The 19,668-nt window shown below is 37.8% G+C and overlaps 1 protein-coding gene across 1 annotated transcript; it reads left to right on the top strand.

The window, feature by feature from the left end:
• Positions 1–8,360: 8,360 nt before the first annotated feature.
• Positions 8,361–9,305, top strand: LOC132108511 (olfactory receptor 52K1-like). Its single transcript, XM_059515207.1, has one exon. The coding sequence runs from the start codon at positions 8,361–8,363 to the stop codon at positions 9,303–9,305; it is 945 nt and encodes a 314-aa protein (XP_059371190.1).
• Positions 9,306–19,668: the final 10,363 nt, after the last annotated feature.

The raw sequence follows: 19,668 nt of genomic DNA on the forward strand, positions 1-19,668 counted from the left end.
CCAACATAATATTTTTTGTGCAACGTTAAAAGTTCTTTCAACACAATTATTTATTTTCTCGATGAACATTTTGTAGTACAGTCATGAAAATCATGCAATCATTGACCAAACATATTTTTCTTTTTTGACACAACCAATGTCCTCATTTGTACAGCTTTTTGCATCAGTAATTTTTTTACAGTGTATGGTGAAGTACAGTGGGGCTTGAAAGTTTGGGCACCCTTTGCAGAATCTGTGAAAATGTGAATAATTTTCAAAAAATAAGTGAGATCATACTTAATGCATGCTATTTTTTATTTAGTACTGTCCTGAGTACATTTACATTTAGTCCACAATACAAAAAAAATAGTTCAAATAATAAAAATAATCCCATTCAAAAGTTTGGGAACATATATTTCAACAAAATAAGAAAAATTTGGCCAACTTCATGGTGTTCAAAAGTTTTCACCCCCCAACTCTTAATGCATCTTGTTTTCTTTATTAAACGTTTTATTAATCCGTCTATTCTTTAGAGTTTCAATGATTTAGCTAAATCGTGCAGGTTTCATTTATCCGTTTCTTGTTTTAATTAGGCCTAAAAATGGGAGCTTAATTATTCAGTGCCCCACGTTTTTTTTGCATTCCTAGCTCACTAAAATAGGCTACCACTTTCAATGCTTCGATGCAAAGTAATCCACAATTTCTTTTGATTAATATAACACATAATTCATATTATATAAATAATACTGCACACCTATTAAATGTGTCAAATCTAAAATATGGTTGTTCTGCCCTCTTATCAAACGCCCTGCTTGATCTTGCAGACAGATAACGCCTTCCAATAACAATAGAAGCAAGGAATCTTTTCCCCAGCTTTACTATCAGTCTTGGAATAACGTTAAACTGTAAACATACAAAAAAATACAGAAATATAAGCATGTAAATCAATAAGGTGATCACATAAAACATAATAAACTCTTTATACAGAGAATGACTAGCATCGCATCATTAGAAATATATTGCACAATTTGCATGATAAAAGTAATAAGGTTAACATATGCCATATAAAGAATTTACTAAACATACATTGCATAGAATCACAATACAGAAATGTTTTCATACCGAATGTGCCTTCGGATCAACTTAAATCGGGGAATGATAGCAGCCATAACCGCATGGAATTCTCTGCTGCCGCTGGAGATATGGCTCATAATTATGACGTCGCCATATAATGACTCTACAACCTGACATGCAGTACCCAACTTTGAACAGTGGAGGGCAACTAATTATAACCTTTAAATTTAAACTAAATATCAAATGTTCTTGTAGAACAGCACACTCCCCGTCTGGTATTCAGGAAATGTCAAATATATACTCCAGAAGGTACTTGCCAGGCTTTGCACCATACGCCACTATTGTTTGTACAGGTCATGCTTTCCAAAGTCCCCAGGAGGAATTGAGCAAGTACCGGTCTTTTGGGTAAGTAGTGTGGCAGGTGTTAGGATGAAAGGATCTGCTGGATCGGTTGACACAGGAATCAGTGGTCTGTTGTTTATAATGGCAGTGACTTCAGCCATAAAGGTGGTGAGTACCTCGTGCATGAGTTTGGAGGATGTCATCTGAAGAAGCATAGATTCCAAGATCCTGCGGGTAAGCCCAATCATCTTTTCCCACGCACCGCCCATGTGCGATGAATGCGGAGGATTGAATGTCCATATAAAGTCATGATTGGACAGGAATTGTTTTACCACCTTTTCATCCACATAAGAAGGACTTTGCAAGTCTTGTCGAAAATGTCGAATTAGCAGTGCTGCCACATGACTTTTACCAGGTATAATAAGTGGTCTCTTCTCTTCAGACTTTAGATCCGCTTTAATCAGATGACCTCCGACTCTTAACAGTCCACTTTGATCGATGAAAGGGTCTAATTTCCGAAGCGTACTAGCTTTCGCAAGTGACTTGTTTTGTCTAAGACACTGTAGTTCATCTGCGTATGTCTCCTGCTGTGTCGCTCGTACAATAATTTCCTTACTCTGAAGTATTATGTCAAAACTCAGAGACAATTTACAACAGTGCCATCCCTTGCATGTGGTAAGGTTGTCATTTTGATCTTGCTTGAAAGAGCGCACAATGTGAATCAACTTGCCAATAGTTCTGATCAAACGATTCCAGTCATAGAAGCGTTCAAAGCGTTTTGAGACAGCAGTATGTAGCACTGTAACTAATGTGCGAATTTCTGCATCTTGATCGGGATCAACAAGTGCGTAGGGTGTTTTAGGGGGAGTCTGTGTTCTTGGGTGATGCAAAAATGAGGGTACACTGAACCAGATGGTGTCATGCAATTTATTTGGAGCTATAGGTCATGTCGCAACATCTGCAGGGTTATGCTCTGAGCTCACATAATGCCATTGTTCTGGATTAGTGCTTCTCCGAATTCTCTGTATGCGGTTGCATTGTAGATATAACCAAGAACCACACGGCTATCTGTATAGAAGGTTATATAATCGAATTTGACAGCAATTTCTGCAGTGATGGTTTCCATTATGTTCACAGCTAACACCGCTGCACAGAGATCTAGACGAGGTACAGTGAGCTCTGGTTATGGTGCTGACCTCGCTTTGCCAATGATGAACCCTGTATGACTATTATCATATTCGTCAATCATCCTGAAGTAAGCGACTGCCGCCATTACTCGCTCAGAAGCATCAGAGAATACAGAGAGCTCTATGAACTTGGCACCTAACAAGAATGTAGGTCCATAGTTTCTTGGGACTTGAACATGTTGAATCTCTCCATTTTTCCCACAGCTCTCGCTTGTTGGCAGGTAAAGGTGCATCCCAATCAGTAGTATCCTCAGTTAACTCCCTTAGCAGTATTTTGCCTTGAACTGTGATTGGAGCCACAATGCCTAGTGGGTTGTATAAGCTGTTTATCACTGCTAGCAGGCCATGCCTAGTGTAAGGCCTTCTCTCATTTTGAACATGGAAATTGAAGCAGTCTGTGTCCAAATTCTAAAGTAGTCTGAGACTGCGCTGCATAGGAAGTGAACTGACACCTAAATCCAATTCTTTCAGTGAGTTGGCGTAATCTTCGGATGGGAAAGCTCTCATGACTTCCTTGTTGTTTGAAGCCAGCTTATGTAACTTTAAATTGGATACTGCCAGCATGTCATGTGTCCTTTTAAGCAAGTTGATTGCCATCTCTGGGGAGGGTAAGGATTTCAATCCATCATCCATATAAAAGTCTTGCTCCACAAATTGTTGAGTGTCTTGACCAGATTCCTTTTCTCCTTCTTGAGCCGCGCGACGAAGACAGTAAATGGCCACTGCTGGAGAGGGACTGTTCCCAAATATGTGTACCTTCATGCGGTATTCTGGGACCTCATTATCTGGGTTATTTTCACGAAACCAGAGGAACCTGAAGTAGTTCCTGTCTGCAGGTCGAACTTTAAAGCAGTGGAACATTTGTAGAATGTCTACCATTAAGGCAACAGGCTCTTTGCGAAAATGCATTAGGACTCCAAGGAGATTGTGATTGAGATCAGGACCTGACAAAAGAACCTGGTTGAGTGATACACCTTTGTTCGGCGCACTCGAATCAAAGACTACTCGGATCTGGGATGGCTTTGTAGGATGGTATACACCAAATGAAGGTAAATACCAACACTGTTCATTGGGACTGATTGCAGGGGCAATTTCCGCATGATCATTCTAAAATAACTTTTCCATAAAGCCTATGAAGTCTTCCTTCATCTCTGGCTTCCTACTGAAAGCTAGTAGAAGTGAATTTAGGCGTTCTACAGCTTGTGTACGATTATTTGGGAGGTATCGTCTTGGCTGCTTGAATGGAAGTGGAGCAACCTATGAATTTTCTTCATCTTTGTAAACCTCTCTATCCATAATCTGAAGGAAAAGTTGGTCTTCGATAGAGAAAGCTCTTTCCTCATCATCTTTAGTTGTTCGGAATACGTCCCATTCTGCTAATTTTGGTGTGCTCTCCCTAATACGAGATGTAATGCATGATACAAACTGAGATCTCTCTTTCATGTGATAATTGTTGGGACATGGTTGGAAGTATGTAGGTTGACCATTTTCCAGAAGGCTGGTGCGGTAAGCCCCAACGAATGTAGGTTTATGAACCTTCCCAAGACACATATCCCCAACAACTACCCATCCTAAATCTAATTTCTGTGCAAAAGGGGCATCCGATGGACCATTCACTTGCTTGTTGGCTTTGTGAACTCTGATGATGTCCCTGCCTAACAGAAGAAGAATAAGGGCATGATGATCAGGCTCTGGAATGCACTTTGCAATATGTTTTAAGTGTCTATGCTTACTAATTATTTCTGGAGTGGGAATTTCTGAGCGATTGTCGGGAATCTCGTTGCACTCAAGAAGCACTGGTAAGGGTAAGACTATGCTTCCGTCAAGGGATTCCACTTGAAAGCCTCGTGCTAGCCTGCTTTGTGTTGTAACCGTGCCTGCAAGAAGCACTGGTAAGGATAAGACTATGCTTCCATCAAGGGATTCCACTTGAAAGCCTCATGCTAGCCTGCCTTGTGTTTCAACCGTGCCTGCACGTTTTGAGAGTATAGGCTACATTGCACTCTGTAATGCCAAACAGCTTGAAGAATTCTGATCTTGCGAGAGATCTGTTGCTTTGATCGTCTAGTATCACATATGTTTTGACTGCTTTCTCTGGTTGGTTTTCAGGGAATACTTTCACAAGACATACCTTGGAGCATGGGCGTAGGAGCTGATTGCCTCCACATACCTCTGTACAAGCTGAGGAAACTTCTGATTCCACAGGCTCGTCCTCACTCACTTTGTGAACCTCCAATGCAGGGTTTTTGGATCAATCATCCATGGTGCGGGGCCTGGATGGAGTGCTGCTATGTGGGAAAGGCTGCCGCATTCTGAACACTTAATGACCTGATCATAGTTCTTTGCCATGTGTAAAGTGGAACTGCAACATTTGAAGCATATGCCTTGTTGTTTGAGCAATGATTTCCTCTCTTCCATAGGTTTCATTCTGAATCCTTGACATCTGGGCAGAGGGTGAGGCTTATTGTTCAAAAAGCACTGTTTTGCTGGGTTTGCCTTATTATTAGATTCACTAGAAGCTGATGGATTCTCAGGAGAGACCTGGGTCTTGTGTGTTACGACAGCTCTAGGAAATACAGGTTTGTTTGATCTGCGAGACTCTTCCTGTATCGTTGTAAGGGAGAAACTTGGATCATTGCGCATTTTTGCTTGCTGACATACAAAATCTACTAGGAACTTGAAGGGTGGAAAAAAAACCCTGTAGTCCTCTTTATATTTAGATCCCACTGTGAGACACTTTTCTTGTAAGCTGAATGTCAGTTTCTGCATTATTGGATTTACTCCCCGTGGTGTGTCTAGATAGGAAAGACCCGTCAGATTGCCACCCTGTTTAGCTGCTTGGATCTCCATTAGCAAATCTCCTAACTCACACGATATATGATTACCTCTGTTGACTATTCTCGTGAAATTCTCCAATCTTTTGAAGAGAGAATTCTCTATCATCTCTGGCGAGCCATATGTTTTGTAAAGTCTGTCCCAAATCAGACTGAGCCCTTTTATATATTTTAGATGCATTGCACACCAACTGAAATATTTCAGGTCTTTTATTGTTTTAATACTGATGATTTTGTCATACAGCTCATGGAAACCCAAAATGCCTGTCTCAAAAAATTAGCATATTTCATCCGACCAATAAAAGAAAAGTGTTTTTAATACAAAAAAAGTCAACCTTCAAATAATTATTTTCAGTTATGCACTCAATACTTGGTCGGGAATCCTTTTGCAGAAATGACTGCTTCAATGAGGCGTGGCATGGAGGCAATCAGCCTGTGGCACTGCTGAGGTGTTATGGAGGCCCAGGATGCTTCAATAGCAGCCTTAAGCTCATCCAGAGTGTTGGGTCTTGTGTCTCTCAACTTTCTCTTCACAATATCCCACAGATTATCTATGGGGTTCAGCTCAGGAGAGTTGGCAGGCCAATTGAGCACAGTAATACCATGGTCAGTAAACCATTTACCAGTGGTTTTGGCACTTTGAGCAGGTGCCAGGTCGTGCTGAAAAATGAAATCTTCATCTCCATAAAGCCTTTCAGCAGATGGAAGCATGAAGTGCTCCAAAATCTCCTGATAGCTAGCTGCATTGACCCTGCCCTTGATAAAACACAGTGGACCAACACCAGCAGCTGACATGGCACCCCAGACCATCACTGACTGTCGGTACTTGACACTGGACTTCAGGTATTTTGGCATTTCCTTCTCCCCAGTCTTCCTCCAGACTCTGGCACCTTGATTTCCGAATGACATGCAAAATTTGTCCAAAAGTCCAGTGCTGCTTCTCTGTAGCCCAGGTCAGGCACTTCTGCCGCTGTTTCTGGTTCAAAAGTGGCTTGACCTGGGGAATGCGGCACCTGTAGCCCATTCCCTGCACACGCCTGTGCACGGTGGCTCTGGATGTTTCTACTCCAGACTCAGTACACTGCTTCCGCAGGTCCCCCAAGGTCTGGAATCATCCTTCTCCACAATCTTCCTCAGGGTCCGGTCACCTCTTCTCGTTGTACAGCGTTTTTTGCCACACTTTTTCCTTCCCACAGACTTCCCACTGAGGTGCCTTGATATAGCACTCTGGGAACCTTTTCATGATATGCTAATTTTTTGAGATAGGAATTTTGGGTTTTCATGAGCTGTATGCCAAAATCATCAGTATTAAAACAATAAAAGACCTGACATATTTCAGTTGGTGTGCAATGAATCTAAAATATATGAAAGTTTAATTTTTATCATTACATTATGGAAAATAATGAACTTTATCACAATATGCTAATATTTTGAGAAGGACCTGTTTATAAATAGTGTCTTATAATAATTTGCAATCAAGTCAACGATATCACTGTAAATGAAGTGACCCCAACTAAGCAAGCCAGAGGTGACAGCGGCAAGGAACCAAAACTCCATCGGTGACAGAATGGAGAAAAAACCTTGGGAGAAATCAGGCTCAGTTGGGGGGCCAGTTCACCTCTGACCAGACGAAACCAGCAGTTCAATTCCTTCAATCAGTTAATTATCTCATTTAACTTTAACTCCGCTTGAGTGGTAAATTAAATTAATTGATTGTGGTCTCACATGTACTCCCAGCAGAGTTAATTTCACTCTGAATTTTTTGCTGTGTAGTTTACTTCACCACAAAATAATTTTTATCAGTGTGCATTAAATTTAAGTTGTGTTTTATCTGTAATGGTAAGCACCATGGCTATAAATCTTATCATAGCAAGTCTTTAAGAGGGCTTTTACCATGGGCTCGTTTGCTGTGGTCCGAGCCCGAGCGCGATTGTTCCCAGTGACGCCTGCAGCGTTGGTCTGCTTTCACACTTAATAGTTGTATCAAACCCAGGTGCGTTTGCAGTCACCTTACATCATCGCAAATGCACACGAAATACGCCTGGATAAAACAACGCGACTGAGCATAATTTAAATTTTTTGATGCTATTAGGCACAGCATAATAATTAATTGTAATTATTAAATTTTAATTTATTTATTTTTGACTTTTAGGAGTGTGTGTAATCAGTCTCGGCTCTCTCGTGTGTTGAGGAAACAATGATGTTGACAATGTTACACATGCGTGGGATACTTTCTGAACAAGTGCGTACCTGAGTCTGTGTTACTTGCACATTCATATGAACCGCACCACAGTTTGGGAGCAACCGAAGGGAGAAAGGTACTCCAGGTAGTCTTGGGTTAGGTACCCCAGGGTCCCGATGACAGCATTCACATTAGCGATTTTTCATGCAAACTGTGCCCCGTTACGCACTAAACTGCCAGTGTGAAAGCCCCCTAATTTTCTCTTCTGTCTGCCCTTATATTTGCTCAATTTGTGTGCTAAATTGTTAAAGGCTTTGGCAAGAAAGCTAACAATATAGAAGTAAATTAAATAATTTTGTTCAATAAATATGCCACATATGACATATTCATGTAGTTTGGGACCTAAGATTTTGGAAGAAATATTAAGAGGAGAGTAACCATTAGAGAGCTTGTTAAACCTGTGTGTGTTATCAAGGTAATTAACATGGGATCAGTGTCTATATATAGAAAATGAGATCAAACTTTTGCGAAACACTACAGGTAGCATTCAGATGGAGAACATGGTAAGATTTAAGTTTTTCTGTAACTGAAAAAAAAGTTATGGTACTGTTAGAGGAATTCATGTTTGCTTTGTTGTTGGTGTTCTTTTTTTCTTCTACAGATTTCCTATATACTGTGACAAATCAAATGTATACAATTTTATGGTTTTCCAATAACTTTTCTATTTTAATAAAATCCTTAAAATAATTACATATATTCAAGATGCAGCCACCATTGAAGAATGATTCCAGGGTCTTAGTATTTACACTCTCTGGTCTGAATGAAACAGTGGAAAACAGATATGTCTTGTTGTCTTTAACCGCAGTGTATTATCCTCTGATTGTCTTGTGTAATGTAACTGTAATTTTCACTATAATCTGCCGTAAGAAGCTTCACGAGCCAATGTATGTGTTCATTTGTAGTCTCTGTGTAAATGGACTTTATGGAACTTCTGGATTCTACCCTAAATTCATGTATGATTTGGTAGCCCATGATCATGTGATTTCTTATGCTGGATGTTTGGCTCAGATATTTGTCATTTATTCATCTCTTCTATGTGACTTTTCAACATTAACAGTGATGGCTTATGACAGGTATGTGGCAATATGTAGGCCACTGGAGTATCATTCAGTAATGACTAGTAATAGAGTTCTTGAATGTATTCTTTTCTGCTGGCTTTCTCCATTTTTTTGCATGTCTCTTCTTATTACCTTAACATCAAGACTAACCTTATGTGGCTCTAGTATTGAAAAGCTATATTGTGAAAATTGGTCAGTTGTTAAACTTTCCTGTTTTTCTACAACAGTAAACAATGTGATTGGGTTTGTAATAATTATTATATATTTTGGACATGCATTATTAGTATTTTGCTCATACATTTACGTAATTAGAAAGTGCAGGAAGTCAATAGAGGGTAGAAACAAATTCATACAAACATGTGTACCACATCTGCTTGCACTGATCAATGTGACAACTGCATTTTTGTTTGATGTAATGTTCACTCGTTATGGTCCAAGGAATGTGCCTCAAAGTCTGCGTAATTTCATGGCTCTTGAATTCATTCTAATACCACCCATTTTAAATCCACTTATTTATGGACTAAATCTGACAACAGTACGGCAACAAGTTATGAGACTGATTTTCAAGAAAAAAAATGGGAATATCTGAGGGAATATTTTGTCAAGTCTAAAGATCCTGTGTGTGTGTGTGTCTGTATGTGTGTATATATATATATATATATATATATATATATAAGGGAGAACATTTTTGAGACGTTTAGAATATTTATTCCATGGAAATTGCTCTTTTGTTAATAAGAGTATAAGACAACAAGAGGAAGTGTATACTATGATTATGTATGAAATGAAGTAAAGGAGCTTAGCAACAATAAACTCTAGTTTTAATAACACAGGGGTGTTTAGAAGGACATGACTGTTCAGAACTTTGCTTGCATTAAGGTGTGCTCAGTCTTTTTGGTTCAAGTCAAATAAAATAGCTTTGATATTATTAATATTTTAATAAAATGCTATTCAAAAAGTTGTGTGCTTGTGTGTTAAGGTAAGGTAAGGTAAACTTTTATTGTCCCCAGTAGGGAAATTTGTCTTGGGCCGTCACCCATGCTGCAACCATACAGTACACACATTAGACAAATAAAATTCTCAAAATACTCAGAATAGTAATACATAAAATTACAGCTCCATACTTCCTCTATATAACAACTTCACAGACACTGCACTGTAAAACCCGACAAGTAAACTTAACTCAAACCGTTTGAGTAAACAGATTCCCTTGATTTAAACCATGTAAGTTTTAAAACTTTGCAATTATGTAATTAAGTGATTAACTAAGTGCTGATTGAGAATTAGTGATGAACAGCTGCTGTTAACAAACAGAATCACTGAAAAAAAGAGTAACACAAGAAATACTACAACTGACTTCAGACGCAGCCTTAGATGAAATCAACTGAAAAAAAATACATGAAATCTCTCAAGATCTGATTAAACAACCCCACAAACAGCATCACCAGCTCCACTTATTAATAACCAGACTGACTTTATTTCTGTCAGACGTCTACAGAAGATCTTATTGAGAATGAACTAAGGTTTAGATGTTGATTTATTGTTTCATTTGAAGTAACCATGTTAGAGATCAGTGTTTGCTTTAGTTGGGCTCTTGACCATTGACTTCAGTCTTTGTGTTTTCTTCGGCTGTTATAACCATATGTTTTTAAAACATGTTTGTTATAACTCAGAAAACCAGAGAAAATATTTTCAGGTATTGGTTGTTGTGCAGCTTACTGGTGATGGCAATCATCAATTATGAGGCTGTTCAGAGTTCAAAATCTGACTAAACAGGTGCTGCAGAGTTATTTCAATTTATTATAATGGAATCCATTCAAAGAGACAGTTGTTTCGTTGTAATCAGTTTACATAAAATTACCGAACATTTTATGCACATACATCTTTCTTCTATGGCAGCAATTAGTCACACGCAGACATCAATAATCAGAATATGAACCTCAACAATGGTGACAAAAAGAAAATGCTGCAATGGATATTATTATAGTACAAAACTAATCTATGGCTCTCAGCATGCTCTGCTGCATTTTATTTTTATTATGGTAACCATTGATGAGGTTCATATGCTGATTATTGATGTCTGTGTGTGACTGTTTGACACTATAGAAGACCAAACTGTTTGGAAAATCCTTTATATTAACTAATTATCACAGAACCAATGCTTCTTAGAAACGCCTTTATTATCTAACTAATTACACAACACCGATTTCATTAGAGGTTACACTCTGAACAGTTCAATAATTGATTATTATCATCAATGGGTTAAGTAAAAAATGCTAATGGCATTTCTTCTGGGCTTTTGAGATACAACAAACATGTTTCAGAAACATGTGGTTACAACAGCCAGAGAAAACCTAAAGACTGAAGTCAAGGGTCAAGAGCACAACTAAAGCAAACACTGATCTCTAACATGGTTACTTCAAATGAAACAAATCAACATCTAAACCTTAGTTCATTCTCAAGAAGATCTTCTGAAGACGTCTGACAGAAATAAAGTCAGTCTGGTTATTAATAAGTGGAGCTGGTGATGCTGTTTGTTGGGTTGTTTAATCGGATCTTGAGATATTTCATGTATTTTATTTCAGTTGATTTCATCTAAGGCTGTGTCTGAAGTCAGTTGTAGTAGTTCTTGTGTTTCTCTTTTCTTCAGTGATTCTGTTTGTTAACAGCAGGTGTTCATCACTAATTCACAATTATCACTCAATTAATCACTTAATTACTTAATTGCAATGTATAGCTTCTTTTTCTGAACTAAACTGAATTAAGTTCAGAGTACTTTTAACTGTTCGTTTTAAAACTTAAATGGTTTAAGGCAATCGGTTTCCTCAAATGATTTGAGTTAACATAACTTGTCAGGTTTTAGTGAGGCTGTGTCTGAAGTCAGTTGTAGTTCCTTTCTCTCTTTTCTTCATTAATTCTGTTTGTTAAAAGCAGGTGTTCATCACTAAAGCTCAATTATCACTCAGTTAATCACTTAATTACTTAATTGCAATGTATATCTTCTTTCAGTGAACTTAACTGAATTAAGTTCAGAGTACTCATAACTTTTAGTTTTTTCAACTTAAATGGTTTAAGGCAATCGGTTTCCTCAAATGGTTTGAGTTAACATAACGTAAGGATATCTGTTTACTCAAACCGTTTGAGTTAAGTTAACTTGTCGGGTATTACAGTGTACAAATTATGTACATTCTATTTTTTTATTATAAGCAAAATATAAAAAAAGGTTCATAGGGGAAAAACTCTAAACCCCCACAGTTTATTTTCTGCAGGGCTTAAAGTTCTCCGGCACCGTGCCGGATTTCCGGCGTGCAGCGTTAATACCCCAGCTAGAAATTTTTCATGTTCTGGAAATGTTTTCAGCGGCAAGTTTTATTTTAGTTCCCAGAATGTTCTTTTAAAAGGTAGGATAACATTCTCTAAAAACATTCTAAAAATGTATATTGATAACATTGTTAGAAAATTATCCTCTAACATTCTTATAAAGCCTCCCATCACACTATGGGGCTCAGAAGTCAAATGTTGGATGAAAGTGAAAACCCAACCTTTGTTTGATATCAAACTCCAGCTTAAATAACTCCAAAAAAAGATATTACCAATTTCACTTATTATAAACAAGGCTGACTTTATTTCTGTCATAAATGTAAAAAAGTTCTTATAGAGATTAACAAAGGTGTTGATGGTTTATTGAAAATAATCATTTATTTTGACGTCACCATTATCATGATCAGTACTTAGGCAGTATGACTCTTTTCAGTGTTACTTTTTGTATAACTGCTGTAACTATATTTATATGGTGAAAACAATGAGCATTAAACAAATCATCAAGTGACATGGGTTACATGCTGATGTTTAAAATTTCATATGTAATGATCTGTTCAACTGGTTTTATCTTGAGACTATTCTATGCTATTACTTTACTGATATTGACTATAGCAAATGTGCTGCAATGCATAGGATGCTGCAGATTTATACCATAAATATTTTTGTCTATTCTTTTTAAGTTACTTTGTTCATGAACCTCTCTGTAACACAGACTGTTTAGACCTCAAGAATTAGTGTATGAATTTCAACAAAGGTGACATGCTTCATGCCACAATGCATTCTGGGTGCCATGGATGAGTTTTGTATGACATACCCAAAATGCATTGCTGCATGAAGCATGTCACCATTGTTGAAATAATACTCTTTTATCACCATATATTAGATTGGGTGAAACCATTTAACCAGACCACACATGTGGTGATGTCTTATTCATCAGCAAACAATCAGCATCATAAACATGTCCTCTTGCTGTTTTTGCCATAATAAAGACTACAGCAGCTAAAGAACAACACTGATAAGTCAAGTGGCAAATTGCACAACTAAAACTATCATTCTCTGTTTTTTAAAGTGGTAAAATATAACTTAATTCACACCATATTTCTGATATTATCGATCAATCTTATCAGATTAACTTTGATCGTTCACTTTTATTTTATATCCGTGAGTGCAGTACACCTGCAAAGCGTTAGCACTCGTTAGCTTGTCATTAGCGTTTTCATTCGAACCTATCGCTGTTTTCTTTTCTTCTCTCCCTCGCTCCAGTTTTTCACAAGTTCATCAAACAACCGCAGTAAGAATTTTCATCAAGCACGGTGAGTAATGGCTTCTCCCGTCATTGTTACTTGCACCTCTTGCCACATGTACAGTTTATCTATCTCTGTCGCTGATGAGGGATTCACATGTGATAAATGCAGGGAAATAGTTAGGCTGACAGAGAAGATTTCAGAATTAGAGACATGCATCCAAACTTTAATTGAGGACATTAAGAATGTTAGGGCTCTTGATACGGCTTTGGATGCGTCTAGCTCAGGGACTCCTGTACATTGTTCGGTTCAGGAAACAGAGCCCCTGCAGCAGGGCAACTAGGTGACGGTGAGGCAGCGTAGTCGTGGGTCAAAACACCGCTCTTCTGTTCCGATCAAAACATTAAACAGGTTCTCCCCACTCAGTGATGCACCCACTGAGAAACCTGATGAAAGTGCTCTAGTTATTGGTGATTCTATTGTACGGAACGTGAATATAGAGACACCAGGCACCATAGTCAAATGTTTACCGGGAGCCAGAGCGCCTTACATTTTGGCAAATTTAAAAGTGCTGGCTAATGTTAAACGTAAATACAGTAAGATTGTTATGCATGCCGGCGCTAATGATGTTCGACTTCGCCAGTCAGAGATCACTAAAAATAACATTAAAGAGGTGTGTGAATTGCAAGCACGATGTCAGACACTGTAATATGCTCTGGTCCCCTCCCTGCTTACCGTGGTGATGAGATGCATAGCAGATTGTCATCACTCAATGGCTGGATGTCTAAGTGGTGCCCACAGAATAACATAGGTTTCATAGACAATTGGACAAGCTTTTGGGGCAGACCTGACCTGTTTAAAAGAGATGGTCTTCATCCCTCCTGGGGTGGCGCCACTCTTCTCTCTAGAAATATGGCAAATAGTCTTAGTGTTTACACTTGACTAACTTGGGCCCAGGTCAGGAAGCAGACAGACTGGCTAAAGCGACCGTCTGCTAGCCGCCTCCCGTCACAGAGGTCAGTTAATTCTCAGCACATAGAGACTTTTTCACCTAGATATCACACTATAGAGACTGTGTCTGTTCCCCGAACTAGAAAAAACAAAAAACGTCCAAACCAAGTTAAGATTAACAATTTAATTAAGGTTCAACAAATAAAAAACATAAGCAATATGGATAAACAAATGATAAAGCTTGGCTTATTGAGTATCAGATCCCTTTCTACGAAAACACTTTTTGTAAATAATATGATCACTGATCATAATAAAGATGTCCTCTGTTTGACAGAAACCTGGCTAAAACCTGATGATTACATTATTTTAAATGAGTCCACCCCCCAAGATTACTGTTATAAACATGAGCCGCATCTAAAAGGCAAAGGTGGAGGTGTTGCTTCAATTTATAACAACGTTTTCAGGATTTCTCAGAGGGCAGGCTTCAAGTATAACTCGTTTGAAGTAATGGTGCTTCATATAACATTATCCAGAGAAACAAATGTTAATGATAAATCCCCTGTTATGTTTGTACTGGCTACTGTATACAGGCCACCAGGGCACCATACAGACTTTATTAAAGAGTTTGGTGATTTTACATCCGAGTTAGTTCTGGCTGCAGATAAAGTCTTAATAGTTGGTGATTTTAATATCCATGTTGATAATGAAAAAGATGCATTGGGATCAGCATTTATAGACGTTCTGAACTCTATTGGGGTTAGAAAACATGTTTCAGGACCTACTCATTGTCGAAATCATACTCTAGATTTAATACTGTCACATGGAATTGATGTTGATGGTGTTGAAATTATTCAGCCAAGTGATGATATCTCAGATCATTGTTTAGTTCTGTGCAAACTTCATATAGCCAAAATTGTAAATTCTACTTCTTGTTACAAGTATGGAAGAACCATCACTTCTAACACAAAAGACTGCTTTTTAAGTTATCTTCCTGATGTAAACAAATTCCTCAGCATATCCAAAACCTCAGAACAACTTGATGATGTAACAGAAACTATGGACTCTAAAGTCTAAAGTTGCTCCTTTACGCTTAAGGAAGGTTAAGGAAAACAGTTTGACACCATGGTATAATGAGTATACTCGCACCCTAAAGAGAGCAGCCTGAAAAATGGAGCGCAGCTGGAGGAAAACAAAACTAGAGGTATTTCGTATTGCTTGGCGGGAAAGTAACATATCCTACAGAAAAGCATTAAAAACTGCTAGATCCGATTACTTTTCTTCTCTTTTAGAAGAAAACAAACATAACCCCAGGTATTTATTCAATACAGTGGCTAAATTAACGAAAAATAAAGCCTCAACAAGTGTTGACATTTCCCAACACCACAGCAGTAATGACTTTATGAACTACTTTACTTCTAAAATTGATACTATTAGAGATAAAATTGCAACCATTCAGCCGTCAGCTACAGTATCACATCAGACAGTGCACTATAGACGCCCTGAGGAACAGTTCCACTCATTCTCTACTATAGTAGAGGAAGAATTGTATAAACTTGTTAAATCATCTAAACCAACAACATGTATGTTAGACCCTATACCATCTAAGCTCCTAAAAGAGGTGCTTCCAGAAGTCATAGATCCTCTTCTGACTATTATTAATTCCTCATTGTCATTAGGATATGTCCCCAAAACCTTTAAACTGACTGTTATTAAGCCTCTCATCAAAAAACCAAAACTTGACCCCAAAGAACTATTTAATTATAGACCAATCTCGAATCTCACTTTTCTGTCCAAGATGCTAGAAAAGGTGGTATCCTCACAATTATATTCCTTCTTAGAGAAAAATGGTATATGTGAGGATTTCCAGTCAGGATTTAGACCGTATCATAGTACTGAGACTGCTCTCCTTAGAGTTACAAATGATCTGCTCTTATCATCTGATCGTGGGCGTATCTCTCTATTAGTTTTATTGGATCTTAGTGCTGCGTTTGACACAATTGACCACACCATTCTTTTGCATAGACTTGAACACTTTGTTGGCATCAGTGGAAGTGCATTAGCATGGTTTAAATCGTACTTATATGACCGCCATCAGTTCGTAGCAGTGAATGAAGATGTATCCTATCGATCACAAGTGCAGTATGGAGTACCTCAAGGCTCAGTACTAGGGCCGCTACTCTTCATGCTTTATATGTTACCCTTGGGAGATATCATCAGGAAACATGGTGTTAGCTTTCACTGTTATGCTGATGATACTCAGCTCTGTATTTCTTCGCAGCCAGGTGAAACACACCAATTTGAAAAACTTATGGATTGCATAGTCGATATAAAAAACTGGATGACGAGTAATTTCTTACTGCTAAATTCTGAAAAAACAGAGGGGTTAATTATAGGACCTAAAAACTCCGCTTGTAATAACCTAGAACACTGTCTAAGACTTGATGGTTGCTCTGTCAATTCTTCGTCATCAGTTAGGAACCTAGGTGTGCTATTTGATTGCAATCTTTCCTTAGAAAGCCACGTTTCTAGCATTTGTAAAACTGCATTTTTCCATCTCAAAAATATATCTAAATTACGGCCTATGCTCTCAATGTCAAATGCAGAAATGTTAATCCATGCATTTATGACCTCCAGGTTAGATTATTGTAATGCTTTATTGGGTGGTTGTTCTGCACGCTTAGTAAACAAACACCAGCTAGTCCAAAATGCAGCAGCAAGAGTTCTTACTAGAACCAGGAAGTATGACCATATTAGCCCGGTCCTGTCAATACTGCACTGGCTCCCTATCAAGCATCTTATAGATTATAAAATATTGCTTATTACTTATAAAGCCCTGAATGGTTTTGCACCTCAGTATTTGAATGAGCTCCTTTTACATTATAATCCTCTACGTCCGCTACGTTCTCAATTTGATAATACCTAGAATATCAAAATCAACTGCGGGCGGCAGATCCTTTTCCTATTTGGTGCCTAAACTCTGGAATAACCTACCTAACATTGTTCGGGAGGCAGACACACTCTTGTTAAAATCTTTATTAAATCTTTTAAAATCTTTGTTAAAAAGTTTAAATCTAGATTAAAGACCCATCTGTTTAACCTGGCATACACATAACGTACTAAGATGCTTTTAATATCCAAATCCGTTAAAAGATTTTTAGGCTGCAGTAATTAGGTAAACCGGAACCGGAAACACTTCCCATAACACCCTATGTACTTGCTACATCATTAGAAGAATGGCATCTACGCTAATATTATTCTGTTTCTCTCTTGTTCCGAGGTCACCGTGGCCACCAGATCCAGTCTGTGTCCAGATTAGAGGGTCACTGCAGTCACCCGGATCCAGTACGTATCCAGACCAGATGGTTGATCAGCACCTAGAAAGGACCTCTACATCCCTGAAAGACAGCGGAGACCAGGACAACTGGAGCCCCAGATACAGATCCCCTGTAAAGACCTTGTCTCAGAGGACCACCTGGACAAGACCACAGGAAACAGATGATTCTTCTGCACAATCTGACTTTGCTGCAGCCTGGAATTGAACTACTGGTTTCGTCTGGTCAGAGGAGAACTGGCCCCCCAACTGAGCCTGGTTTCTCCCAAGGTTTTTTTTCTCCATTCTGTCACCGATGGAGTTTCGGTTCCTTGCCGCTGTCGCCTCTGGCTTGCTTAGTTGGGGACACTTCATCTACAGCGATATCGTTGACTTGATTGCAAAAAAATGCACAGACACTATTTAACTGAACAGAGATGACATAACTGAATCCAATGATGAACTGCCTTTAACAATCATTTTTGCATTATTGGCACTGTTTTCTTAATGAATGTTGTTCAGTTGCTTTGACGCAATGTATTTTGTTTAAAGCGCTATATAAATAAAGGTGACTTTGACTTTAAAGCCAACACTTACCACCATTATGGTGACATCAGACCAAACTATTACTTTGAAACAGACATCAACATCTAAACCTCTGCTTAAATCTTAATTAGAATGTTAGGGGATCATGTTCTAATAATGTTATTAATAAACATTTTTAGAATGTTTTTAGAGAACGTTATCCTATCCTTTGAGAGAATGTTCTGGGAACAAAAATAAAACTACCTGCTAAAAACATCTAGCTGGGACTACATTAAAAAAAAAAAAAAATCTTGTTGATTGATATCACTTTTGAGTCCATGCGTTCGCCTACCAATGGTATGACATTAACTAACAGTAACTAACATTAGTAGCCAGTCAGAATGTTTTGCTTTTATAAACAAGAGACGCGCATAATAGTATTCAATTGCAGATTCCCAGCACTGATGAATGGAGAAGCGCGACAGAAAGCTGTGAGGCGAAATGGTCAAATATATCCATCTAGCGCTTATTTACATAGAAAATCTCATTATAAAGCAGCGGAGCTTTGTAAACAGCTCAGAGTAATCATGTCATCTCCATAAAAATGATATGATTGCCAAAACATATTTACCGGGATTTCTGAAAAGGTCCTGTTCAAACATGATCCATTAATGGTAACTTTACCAGTAATTTACCAGTGAAAACTATATGTGTGAAAGGGGCTAAACTCTTCCTTTGTATACACTGTGAATTTTATTTGCTTAACATAATCTGGAAAAACTGTGTGCATTATCTCATTAGATTTGTAATGTAAATCATTTATAAACCTTTGCCAACACAGCAGATAAATCAACGTACATCGCGATTTAAAAATAAATGTATCTGCACGTGGCCAAATATAAAAATTTATAAATACCCTCTGCAGGTATTTGTTTTAATACATAATGTACTTAAGTTATGTTCATGTTATATATAGGCATATTACATTATGTATTTTAACAGTGTTGTTCAATACAATCTTGTAATTTCTTGGTTTTGATGTTTTATTTGAGCAAATTATTATTGCCTCATTGTTAGTTTATATATAAATAGTCATACTAAAGCCTGGTTTTCACTTAAGTCTGTTTGTTACAAAAAAAGAAAATAGGATTACTCAGTTGTCAAAATAATCCGTAGGTTAATTGATTACCAAAAGAATCATTACATTGTTACAGCCCTAGATTAGTTAATATATTTCTAAATACAACTGCATTGTTTTACTTTTTTGTAATAAAAAGACAAACATTTTATTGAAAACTTCTTAAAAACAGTATTAAAATATTGTCACATTCTAGTGAACCAAGTATCTGTACTTTCTCATCTCATTAGCTAAGTGTATTGTCACACCCCTAGTGTCGATAAGCGATGATATAGCTCATAATTTTCCAAGTGTATGATACAGTCTTCATTCTTCAGGCCAATCATATATTTATGAAAAAGGAAATCAGTTTGAATAAAGAAAGCATTAACTTTGCCAAAGTATCCTTTCGGAAAATACGGTAATGTGAAATAAAGGGGAGGAAAAGTCTATGCTTTGCAATGTAATAAAGAAATTTTAAGTT

Source organism: Carassius carassius, chromosome 28 (assembly GCF_963082965.1).
Source record: "Carassius carassius chromosome 28, fCarCar2.1, whole genome shotgun sequence".
Classification (NCBI taxonomy): domain Eukaryota; kingdom Metazoa; phylum Chordata; class Actinopteri; order Cypriniformes; family Cyprinidae; genus Carassius; species Carassius carassius.

Bases quoted from the DNA above. Each gene is read 5' to 3' on its own strand.
- LOC132108511 (XM_059515207.1), top strand. From the start codon at position 8,361: ATGCAGCCACCATTGAAGAATGATTCCAGGGTCTTAGTATTTACACTC.